The following is a 24045-nucleotide window of genomic DNA, read 5'->3' on the forward strand; positions in this document are numbered from 1 at the left end:
CAAGCGATGTCACACTTAAGACATTTTCTTATAAAACTACCTCAGCATAAAAATCTAGGTAGGTAAGTTTTTAAACTTCAACCTTTTTAAAAGTACAACCTCTTGTTAGCCAATTATGCAGAAATTTTAAGAAGTAACAACTTTTGAAGTTACCACAGCAATTTTGATTCGAGCAAAGTTAGGTATAGGTACATTTTAATGGAAGGGCTTTAAGGGCTTTTAGGAACTATCGTATATTATTCGTTATATAATATGAACATTTGTTATTATCAGCTTTCTGTTTCTGAATGTAGGTAGTTTGGGAAATAAATATGTTTAATTATATAAAGTTTTGGCATTGCTAAATCATTAACTAAGGTTAATAAGTAGGTACATATTAATAAATATAGTAATTTTGTTTTAAACAATACTATCAATCAGTCACGGTTAGGGGACACTTTGGGCTTCTGCCCTGTTTGTCTTGTGGGGGGCACTGAAAACCAGCGTTATGCCGACCATGTCGGCATGACATATGCTGAGGGCCTCACCATTTAGGTCGCCACACAAATTTTTTTTATCGTGTTTTGATTTATTTATTTTTTCTCATTCCTCCTTATTTTTTACGTGTCATTTAAGTTATTTCTTTTTAATTTTGTTTTTTATGTTCTATGTGTCAATGTGGTGTACCTAATAAATGATTTTCTTTCTTCTTTCTTTCTTTCATTTGTTAACTATTTCATTTTTGATATTTTAATTTATTGTAATAGAACGTTGAAAGTTGTTGTGAATACATATTTTAAATGAAATAATCTCATGTAATATGATACATCTAATTATGTATAGTATGCCTATATACCTATAACTAGCTTACCGCCCGCGGCTTCGCCCGCTTTGTCTAAAACCTAATAAATTATAATATACTAAAACCTTACTCTTATATCACTCTATCTATTAAAAAACCGCATCAAAATCTGTTGCGTATTTTTAAAGATTTAAGCATACAAAGGGACATAGGGACAGAGAAAGCGACTGTTTTATACTATGTATATTATATGTAGCTTTTTGATATTCAAAACCGTGTTGAACGAAATAATATTGAATTTCATATTCTACTCATGTGAATGTCAATGATGGCAAAATTATAATAACTTATTTGATGAAATTTTGGCAGTGCCAATTTTCTACATATTTTCACTTAATAGACAAAAACAGTATTTTTCAGTTGTAAAATACTGAAAATACTATATGTAAAAGAGCTGATGGTGGCCATTTTTAACTATTATTAAGTTCAATATCACGACGATTTCACGACAATATACATACCTAATATGTATAACAATATTATTATTATTATCTAAAATAAAAATAAAAAGAATATTATCCAAACCAAATGGTGTTTAAATGCAAAAGACTACCATTAGCCTAGTAAAAAAAAACAATAAAAAAATCCTAATTGCGAAGTCCGATTTTCTTTATCCCGCCGTTTGTTATCAAAATCCTTAATTACTTTCATCGTTTCGTGAAATTTAAAGATATTTTAAATTGTATACATTTATAGATGGATCAAAATAAGATTTTTTTTATTTTTTTATTCTAAGAATACATAAAAATTGCTAAAGATTACTTTTATTTGTCATTCGTTAACACTGTGTTTAACATAGGCACTTAGTTTTAGAGAACAGTGAAAACTATTAATTATTAATAATTAATAATCACGCTATTTTACCCACTTTTTCCATGATTTTAAAAATTAAAGATACAATGAATAGTTTTAATAATTACTCCCAGAAATCTTATACTCAACTGTATACTGGAAGCAAGATGAATGAAATAATGTGCTATAATATTTATCAAGAAGCTTTGTGTGTTACTTTTAACTTTGTATGCAAATTGACGTCCTTTCTTTGTACTCAATCTTCATCTCGATTTAATTAATTCAATGAGTGCAGACAGTCAAAGCAACTCTTATTTAATTAAGCAACTCATATTTGTCACATTTAAAAAATAAACAATTATTATTTTGTCACAAAATAAAATAAACCGTAACTACGTCACTTTACCCTGAAATATGAAGGCTATTTCGGTTCATTATGTTTCGCTTTCCCAATTTAGGTGTATTATCTTTCAAACAATCCATCAAGCCAATTACATATATGAACACATACCTATTATATTATTCTACATAAATATAGATGGACACATATTTTAATACCTTTCTCATTTTTACTCCCATATACGCTAAACAGAACATTATATCCAGAACTCAAACTAACTACAAATAATTATAGTAGCAACTGCTTCTATTGAAGAAATTAAAGCCAAAAGTAAAGACTAAATTTAAGTAAAGCCTTCCAAGACAGTAAATAATAACTAAATAGTTTATCTTATTTAAGCTAAGGAAAAACATCCAGTATTGTGGACCGTCTGAAATGTAATTTGAGACGATAAACTGAGTTAGCGATGTCTACTGCACTTGGCAAAGCGATATTAAACTGTACTAAAATTATATTAAAAAGTAAAAAGTGTGAAGTCCCGTGTCCCCGTAGTGGGGTAAGGGGAAAATGCATTATGCATACATCTGTTTCACTGATCGATTTTCTTTAGGGACAAGTAGGTGATCAGCCTTCTGTGTCCTACCAGACAGAGATTTCTTTTTCTTCGTCTCCACCGGGAATCGAACCCAGGACCCCTCGGTTCTACGCTCACGCGTCAACCACTGTACCAAGGAGGCGGTCCTAGTGCTATCTTCAGTAGAATAATGGTCAGTATCCCCGCATGTCACGCGGGAGACCGGGGTTAGATTCCCCGCCGCGGCGGAGAGCCACTAAATATATTACAAAGTATGAATATTATGTTTAGAGAAAATAAAGCCTACTTTTTAGGTTAAAAACAAAGACTTTGCTTCTTCTTTTTAACGCTTTTATTAGCTTCACCTGTACCTATGTATGAATATAACCGAATCCTTAGTCGAATTCAAACTTGGTACTGTTATCAAGAATCAGTGACAATGCAATAATTTAATTACTTTATATTATTAAAGCGAAACTTTGGCAAAACAGTGTGCCTAGTGCGAGTTTTCATCGAGTACGAAACGTTACTATCGCGTTTGCGTCACAGCCGAATTAGTATGGGAAATCGACCAGCGCCCCTAGCGGACGTATGGGGAAGCTTTGATTCCCCATACAAATTTCGCTGTGACGCAGACGCGATAGTAACGTTTCGTACTCGATGAAAACTCGCACTAGGCACACTGTCTAAAAAATTAGGTATCAAAAATTATTCTATCAAAATTGCAAGAGGTTTTGTAGTACCTTCTCCGTTAGTTTTCATTTATTATAAGTCTTATACAAACCACTCATTGGCTTTATCTAGGACTATCTTTGTTACAGCTATAAATGAAACTAATACTTTTAACTTTAACCAACGACCAGGGTGATCGCATCCTACTCCTAGTGATACTAAAATTGTAGTTTAGTACAGTAGTACAAAAATACTAAATTATGACAATTAAAAATATTCACTTATAATACCACAAGAGCTTCAAAATTATCGGGTATTTTCCGATAGGTTCGTTGCAAACAAATGAAGGAGTCAAGTTTTTAGTCAAGGCTAATCACGAGCGCGAAGCGCGAGTGATTTTTCCTGAAAAACTTGACGACTTTGTTTGCAGGGAACCTTGAGGGAAATGCCAGATAATTTTGAAGCTCGTGTGGTATTCGGGAGATTATTTTTCCGTCCCAAATGTCGGCCAATAATTTCACAATTGAATTAAACCTGTCAGTTTGACGTCAACGACCAGAGAAAATTTTCAAAAAATTATCAGTATAATACCATGTAGGTTGTACCACGTGACGTCGAATGGTGCAATTCTATTGGCCGATATTTGGGTCGGAAAAATAATCATTGATAACCAAAAATTACAGTACCTAGGTACATTCTTTTTAAAAGACGACGACAGGACCAATTTGATTGGATTGAATTATTTAAACTAGTAGATAAGAATATGTGACGAAACTGGGGAGGGGAGAAAGTCTAACTTTTTTACAATATGGAGCAGGAAGAAGACGTGAAGGGTCTAATTTATGTAGGGCAGTGAAAGACCATCTTCGAAGGCGGTTCATGCTTTTTATAACTATAAAAAGCGTATAAACGTACTTCAAATGTTTTATTGTTTTACCAGAAGTATTTTGCAAATCAGTCCAGTATTAAAAAAAGACGTGTGGTACTCGGGGACTGCCGCCGTAAAGCTATTGCATAGCATGCCTTCAAGCCACACCTCCGAGCCCGTCGGTGTGGGGAGCGTGAGGTTTTTGCGTTATGGAATTTCTCGATTCGGTCCCCGCGCTCAAGGCCCGCGATAGAAGCTATGCAATAGCTTAAAAAACTTGTAGTATAACGACAAATTTGCCCGCTCTAAAAGTCCGTACAAGACGAAATATATAATATTTTCAGTTAGATATTTTTTACAAGAATAATGTTTCAATACAAAAACTATCCCAGCAGCAGCCCTAACATAAAATGAAATATAAACTGGAGGCCGAGGACAAGATAAACAGTTTTAAGATGTCCTCGCCGGGTACACGGTTTCTCGCTCAAAATTAAATTAACTTCGCCTTTTTTGCCACTACAGTGAATATACGGAATATACGGTTATAGTGTATGAGGATATCTGCTCAATGTTTGAGTGTTTATTAACTTTTTATAGACCTTGAATGTGCGTATATTTGTCATTGTTTCCACGATAATCCTTTAAACTTACCACGAGTTTCATGTTGAATTGTCTTTCTTTTATGCTGCAACTGAGCAATTTTAATGTTGATTTTAGTTTTTGAAGATTTTTAGGAAAATAGAGAGTCACGTAGTTGTAAGCTACTTTCATAAAAATCGTAACATAAGGGCATTATTTCCAGTGCGGTTTAATCATCGAGACACGTCCTGCTAAACATATTTATGACATATTTAGTTTTACACACACTTCTTAAAAACCGTTCTTATAATATACAACTTATACTAAGTACATAGTATTCTGCACATAATTACACTAAGACCCGAAGACCTTTATATGCATGCTTCAATCAATTTTCTTTACGGAAGTCGTATAAAATGAGTTTATCACAGATACAAGCTGGCAACTATATTTATATCCCTTGCACAAGATGAGGAACTAATTTTAAAGGAAATTTAACTGCAGTATGAAAGCATCATGAGCTCAAAGGAATAATTACACCGTCAACATTTTCTAGATAACGTGAAACCGACCAACGGTGATTTTCAGCGCATTTAATTCTGAGATAATGTGCTATTTATTTTGAATAGAGTTTTAATTATGTTAAATTTGGTTAAAACTTTAGAATGATTGGAATACTATGTTGACTTTCATGTTATAGTGTTATACAACTACTAATCTACTTAGGTGATTGTACTTATTATATTCAGTTTTCTTCATACTTTTCCTATATCCTAAGGTTGCCTGGAAGATATCACTTCTTAGCGATAAGGCCGCCTATTTGTACCGCTTCATTGTTTGTATTATTTTTTGTTTGATTTTATTTTGTTTTGTGTGTGCAATAAAGTGTTTTTTATTTATTTATTTTACTTAACATTTTTTACGAATAACGGTAACAAAGCAGCGTCTTTTGGATTTCTTTTTTTAATTTTAATGAATGGTTGTAATTTTTAACCAGTGAAAAATTAAAATCTCAATTCGTTACACATTGTTTATATTATCAATAAAGCAAAACATCCTAAATAAAACGGTTCCTAGGTATATCGTAGAAACAAAAAGTTAGACGACATATTGCGTCATGTAGCAACCCACGCAGTACCCACTTGGTGGAATATCCTAAATTTTCACAGAAGACCTTTGTATATTATTATGTATTGTGATGTATATTTCGACTAATTGATAAAGCTTAGAGATTATTATATTTATATTTTATGACATAAAGCTGAAGATATTGTTTGTTTCTACACGTTTAATCTTTTGAACTACTGGACAAATTGCAAAAATCCTTTCTGAATATAATATTATGTAACGTTATATCAGTAACCTTAAGCGTAACTTAAAACATTCTTAATCATATAGTATATGAGTTAACAAAAAGACGTAAAACTTTCTATATAATTAACATCATTATAACATAACAATATACTGGATTAAAAGTAGCTAATAAGGGTCAAACCGGATAATACCGGCTAATTCCAGTATTATCCGGACATGGGTTGTGTGACAATTAACAGGACATACGCAAGATAATTGCTTTTCTAAATGTCTCAGTAGGACATTTGATAAGGGGTCAACGGCCACTACTTGGTACAAAAACATTCAGGACAAAGGATGAAGGGCAATGTAAATTGAATATAAATGTTAGCCAAATTGTTACTAAGCAATATAGTTAATTTTAGTGGTGTCGCTTCGGTCGACAAGGATAGGGAAAAGCAAAAGACAGGCTCAGAAAGATTTTACTTGTGAATAATTTACGAAATTAATAAAATTAAGATTAAGAAAAAAGTTTTTTTTTGGCACTGGCACTCCAACAAGGGGCTACTGAAAACCAGCGCTTCCCAACAAGTGCAGCACAAGCTGAGTAGCGGCCCTTTTTAACACCACACTGATTAGGAGTAAGTACTATTTTTATTATTTGTTGCTTTTGTTTTGTGTGTATTTTTTTTATTATGTGTTTGGTGTTGAATAAACTTTTCTTTCGTTCTTTCTTTTTTTAATAGACGAAAGGTGAAACTACATAGTTATAGCCAAAGTTACTAGTTATTGTTCTGTGGTTATAGTTAGGATCAGAAGGTCGGTAAATAAAGCTATTTTTCCACGAGTTTAAAAATATTTAGGAAGATGACAACTCAAATTTATTAAAATAATGTATTATCTAACGAAATATACTTTCCTCGATGTTTGTTCTAATATAAAAGATGCTATATTCCAATGATAAATCATACCTTGTTTGGTGAAACTGGAGTACACTGAAAAATTAAGCTAAGAGCTAAGTGATTAAAATAAGCGTTAAATTTATATTTTTAACAAGGGACAATATTCACTTTTTATACTTTTATATGGAATTGAAATCATAGATTCTGAAAAATTTAATTTGTAAAATACTCAAGAGAATGCTATACTATTTATACATTTACGATATAAACTAAGCTTTGTATTTTAAATTTGTAGTTATATATTAAAAAAAAAAAACATTCGTTTTTACTGTTAAAAGGCATATTTTTCTGTAGTAAATTTTATCCATAACACAGGATGCTTCTTGAAGTAAACTGAATAACGTTTTTTATAGTAACATAATTTCGTGGATATTAGATATAACATACATAATTTAATTTTTATATATTTAATTGCAATTGCCGTCCAGACACATTTGTAAAAAATAATACATTTGCAATAAATGATGATAAATAAATAACAAATATAATTATTATAATCTATGCATAATAAAATTATACTAACTCTTAGCCTACACTTCTAGCATTGGAACTAAAATTTATTATTTCATATTTTCTTTACAAAAGATTTGTTATTCTTTATAAGAGCATGATCTCAAAACTGTTTTAAGTGGTCTTGAATTTGGGATAAGTTATATGTCTATCCCGTGGTTCTGTCCTTATTTCGTTATATTATTATATTTATTCTTCAATAAAATAATTGTATTATATTGATACTATTTTATATCAAAATATCGAATTGTCCTGTCATTATCTAACTATGAAAGGGTACTTGTATTGCATATATATATATTTTTTACTAGGTAGTATTTATTGTAGATACGTTTGTGGTTTATCCTCACTTAATATTTTAAGGTAAAGATTTACTATTTAGTTCCTTTATTTACAATCCTATTGCTTGGAATTAAGAAGTAGGAAGTTACTGAAGAAAAAATAACTTAAAATATCAAACACGTCAAAAAAATTACGATCATTGCAGATAAGGAAAGAAATATCTACCTACCTATGTCAAATTTCGACTCGCACGCCAGAATGTAACGTGACAAAATATTCTGACCCAAATAAAATATACTAGTTACGTAATATGAAAAGTAAACGGAACACGTGAAATCCTTACTCCTGTCGGCTTAACAGTGTTCACAAAGGAGCAAACGGTGTAGGGTGACTAAGGTTTGTGGGAAAAAGGGGACTGGAAAATGACGGCTTTTTGCAGTAGAGAAATTGTATGAATTTTTTTTTCGTGACTTATATATACTAGCTTTCCGCCCGCGGCTTCGCCCCCGATTTGAAAGAAAAACCCGCATAGTTCTCGTTCCTGTGGGATTTGCGGGATGAAACCTATCCTATGTGTTAATCCAAGTTACCCTCTATATGTCTGATAAATTTCATTGTAATCGGTTCAGTAGTATTTGCATGAAAGAATAACAAACACACACACACATCCTTACAAACTTTCGCGTTTATAATATTATTAGGATTAAGGTAAACAAATTTAATGGAAATCTTAGTATTATTAAATAATAGCAGTAGTTTAAAAACACTATTAAATCCTATTTTATTCAAAATTATTTTGAACCTACACATGCCAAGTTCATAAGCTCCACTCAAACCTTTATCTTGATAATAAAAAAAAGGGCCAAAAGTTTCCACTATATGACCCAAAAAAGTATTAAAATGAAACATCAGAATTTATAAATAAGTATTTTTAGCATATGACCCGATTGCGAGTTTGATCTTTTTACTTGACTGTTAAAAAAATGTGTGCGTGTACTATAGTGTACACACGAAAGAAGTGAAACTTATTCATGACCTTATTTTTCAAAAAATAATTTACTATATGCAACTTTACAGAAATACGTCGAATCACGCGTGGTAGGGATAAGAAAAAGATGGTGCGTAACGGAAAAATGTCACGCGTAACAAAATAATGTTACACTAAATTTTTTTCCAACCCCGATAAAGAAGTTTCATTTATAAAACTATGTTTTGATCTCATTCCTTTTCAGATAATTAATTCATTTTGTTCGATGCTCCTAATCAATTATTTATTAATTGATTAAGCCCAATCAGAATTCTAAAAACTAATTTATGAATTAAAATGTTGTCAGCTATTCTTCAGTATTTTTAAATGCAACGAATTTACTCAAATACAGGCTATTTTTATGGCGGGTTTACTTGGCCTAACTTTATAAAATTATTTATTTTTAATTTTAATTCGTAGGTCACATATTGTACTAACTTTACAAACTTTGTTCTGTGGTTCTGTTCTGCTACGTGTATACGTCGCAAAAGTATTTAACTACTAGCTTTCCGCCCGCGGCTTCGCCTGCTTTGTCTAAAACCTAATAAATTATATACTAAAATCTTCCTCTTGAATCACTCTATCTATTAAAAAAATCGCATCAAAATCCGTTGCGTAGTTTTTAAGATTTAAGCATACAAAGGGACATAGGGTCATGTAGTGATAATATTATGTTTCATGAAACTCGGTTAAGTCGGTATATCGGTCGGTCATAGTATACTTTATTCTAATAAATCGTGTTTTAAATCCGTTTTAACGTCCATAAATTTCTAGAATTAAAACGTTCATTCGTTTTTCTTCTTGAACTGCCTTATCTATGAACTGCGAGGCGGATTTAAAAGTGTTTTTTGCATTTGAAGCCCAAATCTTGGTGAAGGTTTAGTCCATTTAACGTCTCGCTGCGCTGCGATCTGCGATATGGTCGTAAATCCAGACTATAATCTATATGAATCTGTATATGTGAAAAAATAACTTTAGCATAAGAGCTAGCGCGGAAGAGCAACTTTTGTCTCCGCAACTGTTTTGTCTCTCCCATCAACTCTATGGGCTAGTAAGAAAGTGCGCGCACGTAGCTACCCAACTTCCTATAGAGTTGATGGGAGAGACAAAATAGTTGTAAAGACAAAAGTCGCTCTTGCGCGCTAACTCTAAGTTACCTATAGTAATGCATACGCATAGTTATGTTCATGAAAACGGAGGCATAAAGCTAGTTCATTCATATTATAGTCGTCAGTCAAGATGAGAATATTGTCTTCAAATATCATGATTCACATAAACATTCATGAAATATAAATCGATCTGAAACCCAAAAAAGTACCAAGTACATCCAAAACAAAAAGGTTTTACCCAGTAATAAATATCGAAGGCCCATATCAGGGGAACGTTTCCGAGGCGGATGCGAAAATTTATGCTTCCTTTGTCGGCCACGAAACTGCTACGATTGACTGGCTCTCTTAATCCTCAGAAACATATACGAACATGTGACAACTGACAGCATTTCGATGCAATCTATGGAAGCTGTAAATTGTGGTGGTTTATTCGAGTTTTTCTATTTTCTATAGTATATGCGTTTACATTAAATATGTGTAAAACAGCTGCACCCCGTTTCAACCGTGGACGATTCACCTGCGGGCATAGCAAGAATTTCTATGTGCCTGTGTTATTCTCGAACACAAGCTACATCACTGCCAAGTATTATCAAAATCCATTCAGTGGTTTTCCCGTGAAAGAGCAACAAACATACTTGTTCCAAATATTTGCATAAGTAAGATTATGTTATAAATGTCGCAGGCAAACTGTATAATTTGTCCGTTTACAAACAGCGTCCTCAGCTTACAAACGCTCGGCATTTTTATCGTCAGTTTACAAACGTCCGGTACACCTGAATACAATAATAAAGAAATCTTATTATCTGGATAAATGTAGGAGTACTTTTTACCCTTTTTAAACCTCGGCAAAGCAAATTTTAGCATCGGTAAGGTATAAAGGGTAAAATAACTTTAATTGACAGCATCTGTCTGGACGTTAATTAAAAATGAAATCATTATAAAAACAATGAACTGTTTTACAGCCAGTCTTTGTTAAAAACCTTTTAGAGATTATTTTTCTAGCATGGCCTTAAATTAATTTATAAGTACCTATTACATTCGTCTCATGTTTTATGAAGGTAATAATATATGCCTAAGTATATCTACTTTACTCATAATAATAGTTTTTGTATATTATAATGTTTACTTTGTATCATTTACCTCTTGATTTTTTAAAGAAACACACAATTCACTTGTTCTACTTTTTATTTCAATATTTACCTATTATTAAATTATGACCGGTTTCGATACCTGGTACAAATTGTAGTAAACTATAGTACTAGTATTTATAGTCAACTAGGTTTACGCCCGCGGCTTCGCCCGCGCAGACAAAGAAAAACCCGCATAGTTCCAGTTCCCGCGTAATCCCGGAAATCCTTCCGGGATTGCGCCATTTTCCCGGAATAAAAAGTAGCATATATCCTTTCTCGGGTATCAAAATATCTCCATACCAAATTTCATGAAAATTGGTTCAGTAGTTTAGGCGTGATTGAGTAACAGACAGACTGACAGAGTTACTTTCACAGTTTTATAATATTAAGTATGGATAAAATATAGATCACATTAGGTACTTTACTACCAATCATCATTCCAAATAATATTTGATAGATAAATTGAAAAAAGGTTATTGACCAGACCTAATGATCAAATGGCCCAAGAGACGATTTATTCCGAAAGAATATTTTATGGCCCTTCATAACTTATTAGATAAGGACAAGGGGCGATTTTTGTCGGCATTTATCATCAATAGCCCTCTGGGTGAATGGTAATGCAAAAACATTATTGCTATTCAGTATAATATTTTCAATAAGGAATTCTTTATCTCTACATAATAATATTATAATAAATCTGTAGAAGGGTCAATTCTGTACATTGAAAATATTGAAAAAATAAATACCAGGGGGTGTTACTGGATCGATACCAAGCCCAAACATGTGATTAAAAAAATTTTTGTCTGTCTGTCTGTCAGTATGTTCAGGCATCACGTGAAAACTAACGGTTCGATTTCGATGAAACTTGGTATAATTATACCTTATTATCCTGGGCATAAAATAGGATACTTTTTATCCCGGAAAAATACGTAGAAAAAAAATAAATCGTAATTTTTCTTAATTTTTCCGCGCGGACTGAGTCGCGGGCGGAAGCTAGTTGGCTAATATATTTGGATTGACTTCAGCTTGCTTCGTGTATCAATAAAATAGCTTAGCTGAGCCAGAAAGTTATCTCTATAATGAAATTCATCCTCTTCTACTCAGCCGTTTATCTGTTGAAGGGTAAAACCAATCTAATAAAAAATTTAAATACCTTTTCCAAAAGTTTACAAAATTAACACCTTCGTCACTGATAGATTTTTATAGGTGTGAGGTGATCATCCTTCTGTATCCTGCCAGACATTTTTAGGTCCCCACCCGGAATCGAATCCACGATACGTCTCGCTTCTTCACTCGCACTCTACCAAAAAGCGGTATAAGCCCATGAGTAAATAACATTTTAGCCAACATATTATGCAATAAAAAATACACGAGCACATAAAATAGAAATATTAATAAATTGACATACATTTTAATCAAACTTCAGATGAAAGATAATAGGAATCGTTGTGCCAATACGCTACATGCGGATTTGTTTGGATTGCAGCCAAATTCAGGAAATTATATCGATTCGAGAAGTATGGTTAAGTAATGAATTGTATGGAACATGTGTTTTAGTTCTTGAGATATCACTACATAGTATAAAACAAAATCGCTTTCTCTCTCCCTATGTCCCTTTGTATGCTTAAATCCTTATAACTACAGAACGGATTTTGATGCGGTTTTTTTAATGGATAGAGTGATTCAAGAGGAAGGTTTTTGTATATAATTTATTAGGTTTTAGAAAAAGCGGGCGAAGCCGCGGGTGGTAAGCTAGTCTTGAATAATTTATTTATTCATCAAATGAATTTTCTTTGGTAAGATTCAAAGATACCAAAATCGTTGCCTTACTTCATGACGTGACGGTATTGCCATGATGCGACCTTGCAATTGAAATAAAGAAGTTTCACTTCAAAAATAAATTTACCACTTGGAGAACCTTTGAACATTTCTAAAGGGACTAACGTATTAGCTTTCCGCCCGCGGCTTCGCCCGGGCAGTCAAAGAAAAACCCGCATAGTTCCCGTTCCCGTGGGATTTCCGGGATCAAACCTATCCTATGTCCCGGGGTAAAAAGTAGCCAATGTCCTTTCTCGGGTATCAAAATATCTCTATACCAAGTTTCATGCAAATTGGTTCAGTAGTTAAGGCGTGATTGAGTAACAAACAGACAGACAGAGTTACTTTTGCATTTATAATATTAGTATGGATGTATCAATTTTACCACAACAATATAGTCATATTCAAATGATCAATATTTGGTTAATAGACTTACAACCAAACATACCAAATTGTGTATTAACAAATTCCCCAAACATATTACGAAGCGGGAACCTCGTACGGGCCAATACCCGTTAGCAAGTTATGACGAGATCGTATTGATGGTAAACTTGAAACATAGTTAATAAAGTGCTTTACCCACTGTGTTGTGTGAACGTCGCGTGTTTTTAATAAAGTGCTGTACCCACTGTGTTGTGTGAACGTCGCGTGTTTTTAATAAAGTGCTGTACCCACTGTGTTGTGTGAACGTCGCGTGTTTTTCGTAAAGGGTTTTGAATAGAATGTCTCTACATTCAAAATCACACGTGATAAAATATTTTATTTTTTATATATATGGAAAATATAGCACACATCATTAGTTCTAAAAACAAATATCATGTTCATAAAATATAGTTATATTCACAAATTAAAATTCATAATTCCGCATCAAAATCTGATCATTCCGTTAAACCAAGTCATTCAAACACAGTTAACCACAAAAACAAACACATACAACCACTTCCAACAAAGAGTTCATAAAACTGTTTAAGATTATGCACCCGTTTCAGCTATCAAAAATCACACAGCTTTAAAAGTTTTCCCAAGCATGATTTATTCATTGCACTCTAGATCCCATGAATGAATTTTACACACGCTCTCACCGAGTATTTCAACAAACACTGATGATAAATGAACTCGTGGGACGTAGTCTGTACGTTTTTCGTATTAGTAACCGATGTATATGTTCAAAGAGATAAAGGAAAATGATAAAAAGATAATGGGAATAAATGTCGCCTTGCTCTTTTTAATATTTTATAATTTTATAATATTACAAACTGAGTAAATCATTAGAGATTTATTTTGTAAAACCAAGAGTTTTCATTTGCATTAAATATATAAAACTACGTTTAACATAAATTAAATGAAAATTAAAATATCCTAAATTTCAAATAGAATTCAATTCGAAATCACCGTCTCCTATTTATTCGTTTTAAATGTCTTTTTATTTTTTTTATGATGAATTTAAATTAATATAATATATAGTACTGTCTGATTGCTACAATATCTACTAAATTTATGGCTATTTCTCAGTAGTAGCTGTAAATTTACCATTGCAACCTTAAATAATACAATTTGGCAGTTGAACAAAGCTAATATTTTTTTTTAAGTAGGTACGCGTGCATATTGCTTATATTATGTTTTAATACTAGTTAGAGACTGCGGTTTTGCTCACTATAGACTTCGTCTTATGATGTGATATCCATACATATTTGAATTCCTATTTCCTTCTAGTTTTATAAAATGTTCTTTCTCTAGGTTTAATCTAGTTCCAAATTTTACAAAATTCAGTTCACCGGGCCGTGAATACGTAACAGAGTTCCTTTTAAGCTTCTAACATACTTGTATGTACGAATTGTTCGCCAGCGGGTGAAACCGCTCAATTAATTTGATTATAAATAAACGCTGCGTTTTATCGCACAGTGCGTAAGACTCAATAGCGTGGGGTCGGAGCTATCTAACTGTTTACTTAAGACTTGTTACCAGCTCACTCAGCTGTAAGTGGTGCGCCCGGACAGTTTGAAAATATGTTTATATAATTACAACTAGCCTCATAACGAGTGTTTCAATATAAGCTTAGGGTCTTACACAAGCAGCACATCTGCTGCTACTATCAAAAATAAAAATTATAGACTTGATTTTTAAGTATATTAATAGAGATAGTTTATACTACTAGCTGTGCCACGCCGTTCCACCTGCTGATGAACCTACCACCAAAATCAAGTACTTATAGACCTACATGTTATTCTGATACCTATATTACTGAAAAGTTTCATCGAAATCCGTCCAGCACTTTTTGAACCAATTCGTTACAAACACATTTAACTAATTGTGCCTCTTTATAATATTATCGATATAAGTACAGATTTATTACAAACTAAAAAAATTAAATAAAGTCGATCATGAGGCGGGATGACAATTTCTCTCTTTTATAAAGCATTTGTAAACTATAAAACCCCGTCCGATTAGGGCCCTTCTGGCCTCCTCCACTCAAGCGACAGCTCAAGCCGAGTTTCGTGGTCCCCGTCAAGGGGGGACGCCCTTGTGCATGTCGCTACCAGGGTGAACCTTCAGTTCACCCCCGCGTCCGCGTTAAAATGTAATAGCCCTTCTGGCTAACATTGAGAAACACCTTACAAAAAAAAAAAAAACTATAAAACAAATTATCAAACTAGAAAATAATACAAAACGACGAATTTTCTTACATCAACTTAACTGAAAACGTCGCAATTAATATCAAGACCAATTTATCATTCAGAACACACGACACACACACACACACACACACATGTTTATTCAATTAATAATTATTTCCTCACACACACTCGTGTAATTCCTGAAGGAACGTGTGTTAAATTGATGTCGTCTAAAATTATCTTTAGTGCTTTATTTCTGCTCTTAATGAGAGCCTCTTTACTCGACTGTGCGAGAGGGGGTTATGTTTTGGAATGTGTTCATGTATATATATATATATATACATAAACTATATTAAGAAGAGGTATGATTAGATTGTTATTTTTAGGTTGCGTTGAAATCACAAACCACTTTCTTATTTCTTCCTTTTGAAAGCAACATCCTTACCCGAGTAAAATGCTGTTTTTAGTGCCGTCTCAACCTAAGGTCTCAACCCAGGCGTAGTCTGAAATGTATTTTTTTTTTGCAAATACAGTTTCTAAACAAGACAGTAAAAATATCTATAATTCTTATTTAATATGGACTTTCTTTTATGACCTAAAATAACATCGCAAAAGTCCTTGAGTAAGTAATAAACTGGTACGTTAAAGTGTGTTATTTTCTTAGGTCACTTACTAAAACAACGTATCTTATTATAATATTTTTTGACAATTTTCACACATGGCACGATCTGATCCGATACTAATCTTGTATTATGGAAACCAGATGACTGATAAACATACATATACAATTTTAAAATAAATACTTATATAGATAATTAACAAGACACAGAGCAAACATCTATGTTTATCACACAAATATTGGAATGGGTGGAAATCGAAGCCACGTTCTCTGGCTTGGAAGGCAGGGCCACTACCAACCAAGCCAACCGGTCAGTCAATAATTATAAACACTATAAGATAAAAAAGTAACATATAATAACAATATATTATAATAGTTTATTCAGATGTAGTCAGGTACTCTAATCACTAATACTACGATAAACAGACAAATTAAAATATATACATAAAAATAAATAATTTTATGAAATAAATTGTGTCATTTGTTAAAGCTTAATTTTTATTATAATATTATTTTATTGTATCGAATTATCCAAAATAAACCTAAGATAATCGGCTTATAAAGAAAATTATAAATTATTAAACATGACATCAAAATCTTCTCTACAAACGAAATATTCAGAACATTTTTTCTATTTAATTACTGTCTACAAAAAGCGAGACCATTAATAAAATTTATCATTGTAGGTGTTGAGAATTATTTACAAAATACAAGATGAGGGCTAACAAATCGTCGTCATTAGGATAGGCCTTCAAGGTTTGGCCGAAGCTTTACAAATTGTTGAGCAATTATTATTATCGGGTTTCGCAGATTGTATCATGATTTGTGTGGGATTTGTGATAAACGGATATAAATAGAAATAGAATTGTTTTTATTTGTCATCAAAAAAATTACATATCTTAACAATCTAAAACAAAAAAAACTATAACAGCAATTTAATGATCTCGTGACTGTATGCAATGATTCTGTAATCAATAAAGATAAACAGGGAGCAAACGTATTTAAATATAGATAACATAAATGTTTATTCTAATATAGTATATTAAACTATTATAAAACTATATTCAATGCTAATAGCCCACTATAATTGCACATAAAAAATGTCTGCCAACTATATTACTAAGCTCAAGTTGAAGACTGCTTTACTAAACGCAAGCAAAGCTGCGGGCGTATAGCTAGTTAAAAAATCATCCTTAAAACACAAAAAAGCATAACGTTCTTATCGTAAAATATCATAGCCAAGGTATGATATAACACGAACTTTTAACTCGAGCAAAAAATGAGAACGCTCACAATTTTCGAATAAAAACTTACCGGGTGCGTTCTCTTGGTGAAGTTTCACAACATTGCAAAATATTGGTTCAATTCATTTTATGAAACTTTCGATCGGGAACGAGGTGTTTTTTACTGTACTTTGTGTGGAGTTTTAAAGGAAAATTCTTTACGAGCTCGTACTTTGTACTTTTCAACTGCTAGCATTACCAAAGCGGTAGGTATAAAAGCGAATTTATTATACACCTGTCCTAACTATGCTTAGAAATATTGTGATCGAACTTTTAGATAAAGATTTTACACTTGAGACTAAAGAGTATTTAAAGCAAATAAAAACTTGTAGGTCAAATATTAAGGTGGGAGAGTCATCCATCAGTTGAAAGATTTCGCGGGTACATCGATCAGTGTCGTAGCTATCCTTTGGGATTCATGGATGAAGAAAAATGGATGCGGTTATTTATATAGAAGGATTATTTTTACAAAATTACTTAGAAATGTAACTATTTATTTGTTAGAATTGTATTCAAAATTATAATAGGTCAAAATGCGTATAAGTAATGTACAGTAAAGGCGGGTTTTGAAAAAAAATTTAAATTTTACTTCGGAGCCACATCACATTTACCTACTAAATAACTTTAATATACCATTACTAATATATTAGAAAATAAATACTTCAAATTGTTACTAACCATTTTTCCAATTACTGTTAAAATACCATAAAAAAAATCATATCAAACTCTTATAAAATAGTTATTAAAAATGCCACATCCATTTAAAATTTCGCTGTCCGCGTTCCCACTACAGAAAAGGGCATCCAGTGAACAGAGCACTTTATCAATCTTTCAATTTGGACCTCTTGTACTCGGACGAATTGACTCGGATCCAGCCCTTGATAAACTAAATTGTTTCTAATTTTCATTTACGCTGATAAATTTACACCGGGGGTTACGTTTCTATTCTGTATTTAATAAACGGTATTATGGTGGGGTGGAATAATAATGAAAGAACGAATTTTTTGGAAATTTTTGTTAGTTTAACCAGGTATGAAAAAATGTAAATTAAAATGTTGCGTATTTCAAATAAGATAGACAGGAAGGTCGTGCACATTACTACTCGATTTTTGTTCGTGTTTTATTTTTCATCTAAAAGGCATACTTTATGAGGAAGTTTTTGGATTTTCGAGAGTCGCGACCTATAAGGTAATGCTAAAAATTCACTGATACATACGGTACACCATACTTACACGATTTTTCAATGATCCCCGTAAAGATGAAATGTTAGGACGTCCTGTGTCCCTTTGCAGACAGAACTTCTGAAAATGGCTTTTCATCATAATTATGATAATAAGGCGGATCTACACAGAACGAGCAGCCTCGCGAAGCAATTACTGCGCGAAGTAGCTCGGTTTGTGTAGACGTGGCTTGGCCGAGAGATATGACGTGGGCTGTTTTTTCCTCGAGGAAACCGCAACGCAACGAAAAGCGAAAACAGAAAAGCATATAATAAACCATCCTACAAGAAGCATTTAAAAATAACATTTTATAATTGAAATGAAAAACATTTGTCTGGTAATTGAGCCAATAAAGTCATTTTGAGGCGGGAAATTTGTATTAAAACAAATAATTTGGTTCATAATTACATTCAGTATTATATTTCAATCTGGTAGCCCTTGGTAGTAATTCAATATCATATAGTGCCTAGGGCTTTTTTAATACAACCGCATTGTTATTGTTCAAAATATGATGTGTCCTTCAAAATATACATAAATCAATTTCAAAATTTACTGGCTTACTATCCTTCTAATACTATAAATGCGAAAGTTTCTATGTTTATTTGTTTAAAAGTTTACGGACAATAAAAAAAATAAATAAAACACACGATTTTCACCAATTATAATTTATGTTTCTATACATCAGAGTTTCAACAATCGTAGAATTTAAGCATTTTTTAACAATTTATAATTTTCAGTACAATCAAGCATAATTTGACAAATTCATAGTTTATTATTTATATACTAGGTTATAATATATCTCTGTTTTTTTAAAACGTACATTGAATAAATATATTTTTGATTCCAGGGGATTACCATGATGTCTTAAAGCAGTATTATTGCCAGTTTTGGAAAGTGATGACGCTAGACGACCTATGTATCTCTATCCTTGTTTCACTCTGGAAATAATACTGCTTTAAGACATCATATTTAGTAGATCTTTTATTCGTTATGCAGGACGAATCAATCAATATTTCCATCAATCCACTCTTACACTTATTTTGTCCAACCTTCTTGTGCGCTTTCTTTATAACTATTTTAACGTTAAGTTTTCTAGAAACTTTCTATATATTTTTCTTTATTAAATTTATTTAAAATAAATGAAACCATATAAAAAAACCTTTAATTAATAGATTAGATTAGTTTATGATCTGACTAGATTTCATTTCACAACCTTGCTTAAACATTTCTTTTTAGGTAAATAATTATTGTATATATATCGGTTTTGATAGACATTTAACATTTTTGCTATAAAATGTATATGTGTAAGAAAAATTATAATAATATAAAAAATCAAAAAATATAATAGGTAATAATATATTTTATATTAAGAAGCGACCCGCGTATTTCCCTGACTTGACTTTCCTCCTTCAATATTATTAGGTACACCAACCCTTTTTTATATTTAAATAGATTAATTATTTACTTAATTAATCAAATACATATCATATTTAATTTACAGATACAGGATAGATTTTAATTCAAGTAGAATTCTTGAATGCATTTAGTTTCTTAAATTTTTTTTTTAACTTTATATTTTTAATATTTTCGATGTAATATCTAAATCTGATATTCAGTATACTCCCATTTCCACGTCTTTATCACGCTGTTATCATAAATGGGTGTGATTGGCGACTTAACTGGATTCTGTATCTGAAATTTTTAAAAGTTCATTGTTAGAGCTACATGATGTCATTAGATACGATTTACAAACTAATTTAGCAAATCTTTTTGTATAATTTATGATACATAAAAACGAAAGTAACTCTGGTCTATCTTTCGCATTGTTTTGTATGAAATTTGGTAGAGCTATTATGGAATAACTACTTTTCTACAATTTCCAATGCTGCTATTGGCCGTTCCGTGATTTTATATAAAAATAAATAAATAAAAATCATTTATTGAACAAGGTATTATATAAAATTCAAATCGATTCAGCAGTTCCTTAGATTAGCGCGTTCATCCAAACAAATAAACCTTTACTTAAATACTATCAATAAAGATGATTTAAATTCTACATTTGAGATTGTTAGGCGCTTTTTACGTACAAAGAAAATGACAAATTACGTAACTTATATCCTACTAATATATTATATATTTATATATTATTTATAAATGCGAAAGTTTGTATGGATGTATGGATGTTTGTTACTCTTTCACGTAAAAACTACTGAACCCATTACAATGAAATTTAGCAGACATATAGAAGGTAACTTGGATTAACACATAGGATGGTTTTTATCCCGAAAATCCCAAGGGAACGGGAACTATGCGGGTTTTCCTTTGCAAACGCGGGCGAAGCCGCGGGCGGAAATCTAGTTGAACTCATAAAGCTTACCTGATGTATTCCAGGTGGGTTAGTTTCCTGGACTGAAGGTACCAGGTTCAAAGGCTCATATTCATCAGAAACTCCGCTGTCCGGTGAGTCTGGGATTTCGATGTTGTTCATGTAGCCTTTGGGAGATCGGCTCTTATGGACGCAGTAGTCACCTGTGAGAGGGTTTTGGTATGCTACGACGGTTCTGCAAAATAATTGTGTTTGATTGGAAGTTATGAGTTTGTTACACTTTGTTTTTGACGTGGCAACGTCTTATAATTCGATAGAGCCGGCTGCACGCCCGAAAAAACATGACTCATGCGGTGTTACCTCGCTCTGAGGCGTTCCATGTGCAAGCGAGAGCGCGGAACGAGCGACAAAGAAGCACAATCGTTGTCACGTTCAACTATCGTCAGTAAACCGACTTTACAGACAATCAATTTTTTTAAATTGTATTTGTATTATGGTGCATTTACATTAGACGAACGAATGCTCATTATAACCCCACTATGTCAAATTCTTTTAGTGTAAACAGGCGTAGAGCATTCTTCCGTTGTTCTTAGTACGTTCAAATGATTATATGCATGTTCTGATAGTGAACAACACTGAATACGAATTTTCGTTAACACTAAAAGATCACGAAAGAATGCTCTTGCTCTAGCTCTATGTTCGTTTGATGTTAATGCACCGCAAAGAGGTATTTCAGGTATGTATTTCATATTGATAAATTTTAATTCACGTGTAAAAAGCACCTAAAAACAACAATCTCTTCTAAATAACAGAGCTTGTGACACAAAAATTTAAATTTTAATATGAATTTTAACATTTAATGAGATTTATTAAGATAAATGAAGGATATAGAATAAATAGGTCATACGAACTTAACTTCAGAAAATAAGATTTAAACATTGTTAATGTTTTTTAAGGTATGCTTGCCTCAGTTGTTCAGCTTCACCTTCTTTTTTATGCGAGAAGAGTACCTTGGTGGGTTTCAATAGTATTGCAACCTGATGAAATAAAATTTTTAATTAACTATTGGAAAATACTGATTCTGATAAACGACAAATCTCATGTAAGTAAACATTATTTAAATATTTATGTTATAATTAAAACTAGCTTACCGCCCGCGGCTTCGCCCGCTTTCTTTAAAACGATTTGAGATTTAAACTATCCTATTTCTAAAAAATGGATCGAACTGCACATGGTGTGCAAATTTTATTATAATCGGTTAAGTGGTTTAGGAGTCAATAAAGACAAACATTGTGACACGAGATTTATATAATATTATATATTAAAGATTAAAGATAAGAAATTACACACGAGGCCGGGTTAAATATTAGTTTGAATCTAATAAGAATGTACTGCGATTCTACACAGCTACCTAATTGATGTAGGTAGTTGATAACAAATCGCAGCAAGTCAACGACTATTAGCAAAGTGAGGGTAGTTGGGTCAAACGTCGTATAAACAACGTCCGTGCCTCTAGGCACGATTTAATTCGTTAAAATTATTAAAGGGCAAGACTTACTTGACCATTCTGCCTCATTCTGTGCACTCGATATGCGCAATATCCACAAGTAAATAGAATCAATAGTAACTGCAACATAAGAAGTTATATATTAACGAATTAGGGTGCATTTCCACCATATGTGCGCGGATGTGTAGCGAGAAATGTGCCTTTCATTTTTAAATAACCAATACAGACGAACGGCAAGTTGTGAACGGCAGAGGCTAAGTCTGTTAGAACTCTAAACGTTAATTGCTCCAAACATATGATTGATTTACAAACACATTCTTCGCTATACACATCCTCGCACATTATTGGTGGAAAAGCACACTAGGGGCACTATTATTAACATCGTCTTCATTATCTAGGTTGTCTCTTTGGTACAGTGGTTAACGCGTGAGCGTAGAACCAATGGATTCAATGGAGTACAAAGGATTCGATAATATAAATAAAAATAAAATAAAATAAAATGGGCGGCGCAATTTGTTTACCACCAGGCAATGCGTCTGCTCGTTTGTCTCCCTATACCTACATAACATACAAAAATTAAACAGATAATATTTATAACGCATTCGCTCCATAACACAAAGGGGAGTCACAATTCACTTCTATAGCGTGTATAATTTTTATTCAATGTCTTTTTAATGCTTTATGGTGTATTTACTAACTGCAAAACTAAATAAAGGAATCAGTCTACCAAAATTTAACACAGTAATTCATTTTCGCAAGCAATTTAAAAGCTTCAAAAGGGCCCGTTTCCGTATTGAAGCTGTCCTGTCTACACGGAAGCCTTCAAAATACCGAGCCTTTCTTCCTTTTGGTGATACAAGAGTATTGTAAAGATAAAAAGTAAACATTGAATAATTAAGAAATGAATAAATTTTTGTCCTTGTCAATTTCCGGTTTTCTGATAAAATTAAAATTATTGACTAAAAGTATTTTAGTGTAAATTTTTATCTACTAGTAGTCGTGGGTATTTATGCAAGATTTCCCCACTTAAAAAAAAAGGTGGCATATTTTTGAGAATGTTATATACGAAAATAATGGAATAACTTACTTACCAAGATTACAAGCAGGATGATATCAATGTATATGATAATCATTATTAATCACTTCCACATTTATTAGGTATCACCTTTTAACTTCCATTTCTAACTTTTAACACGCGAATTCAATATCAAATATTCCGCGCATACAAAATACTGAATATCTGTACCACATTCTGATTGGTCAAAATATTTGTAAGCTGCACCCTGATTGGTCAATTCAATGCGGTATCTTTCAAGTAACCAATAGTTTGCTACTGTTTTCTTCCAAGCCTCGACACTCTGTCCAAAGATTATGCAGCACAAATATGTCGTGCTGGTATAAAATGAATTATAAAGTCTACTTCTTATTTTTTTTTTCTTATCCTAAGTAAGTGACCAATAATAATAAAAAAAAACATAATTTGAAAGTTGCTTGTGTCGTTTATTATAATCCGTTCTAAATTATTCGATCTATGGTGAAAAAGATTTACCGTCATTTTGTCAATATTTTATAACTTTGAAAATAATTAAAAAAAATAATGATTACCTTTTAGTTGAAATACTGATACTGACAGTAAAAAAAAAGACGTGTGGCACTCGGGACTGCCGCGGTAAAGCTA

General features: G+C 32.3%; 1 protein-coding gene across 1 annotated transcript; it reads right to left on the reverse strand.

The window, feature by feature from the left end:
* Positions 1-19156: 19156 nt before the first annotated feature.
* LOC123700455 lies at positions 19157-23560 on the reverse strand. Its single transcript, XM_045647667.1, has 5 exons — positions 23459-23560; positions 22419-22487; positions 21827-21897; positions 20912-21095; positions 19157-20226 (listed from the first exon to the last, which is right to left on the reverse strand). Exons 1-5 carry the CDS (start codon positions 23498-23500, stop codon positions 20134-20136), a joined length of 459 nt encoding a protein of 152 aa, XP_045503623.1. The 5' UTR covers positions 23501-23560; the 3' UTR covers positions 19157-20133.
* Between the last annotated feature and the right edge of the window lie 485 nt (positions 23561-24045).

Source organism: Colias croceus, chromosome 19 (assembly GCF_905220415.1).
Source record: "Colias croceus chromosome 19, ilColCroc2.1".
Classification (NCBI taxonomy): domain Eukaryota; kingdom Metazoa; phylum Arthropoda; class Insecta; order Lepidoptera; family Pieridae; genus Colias; species Colias croceus.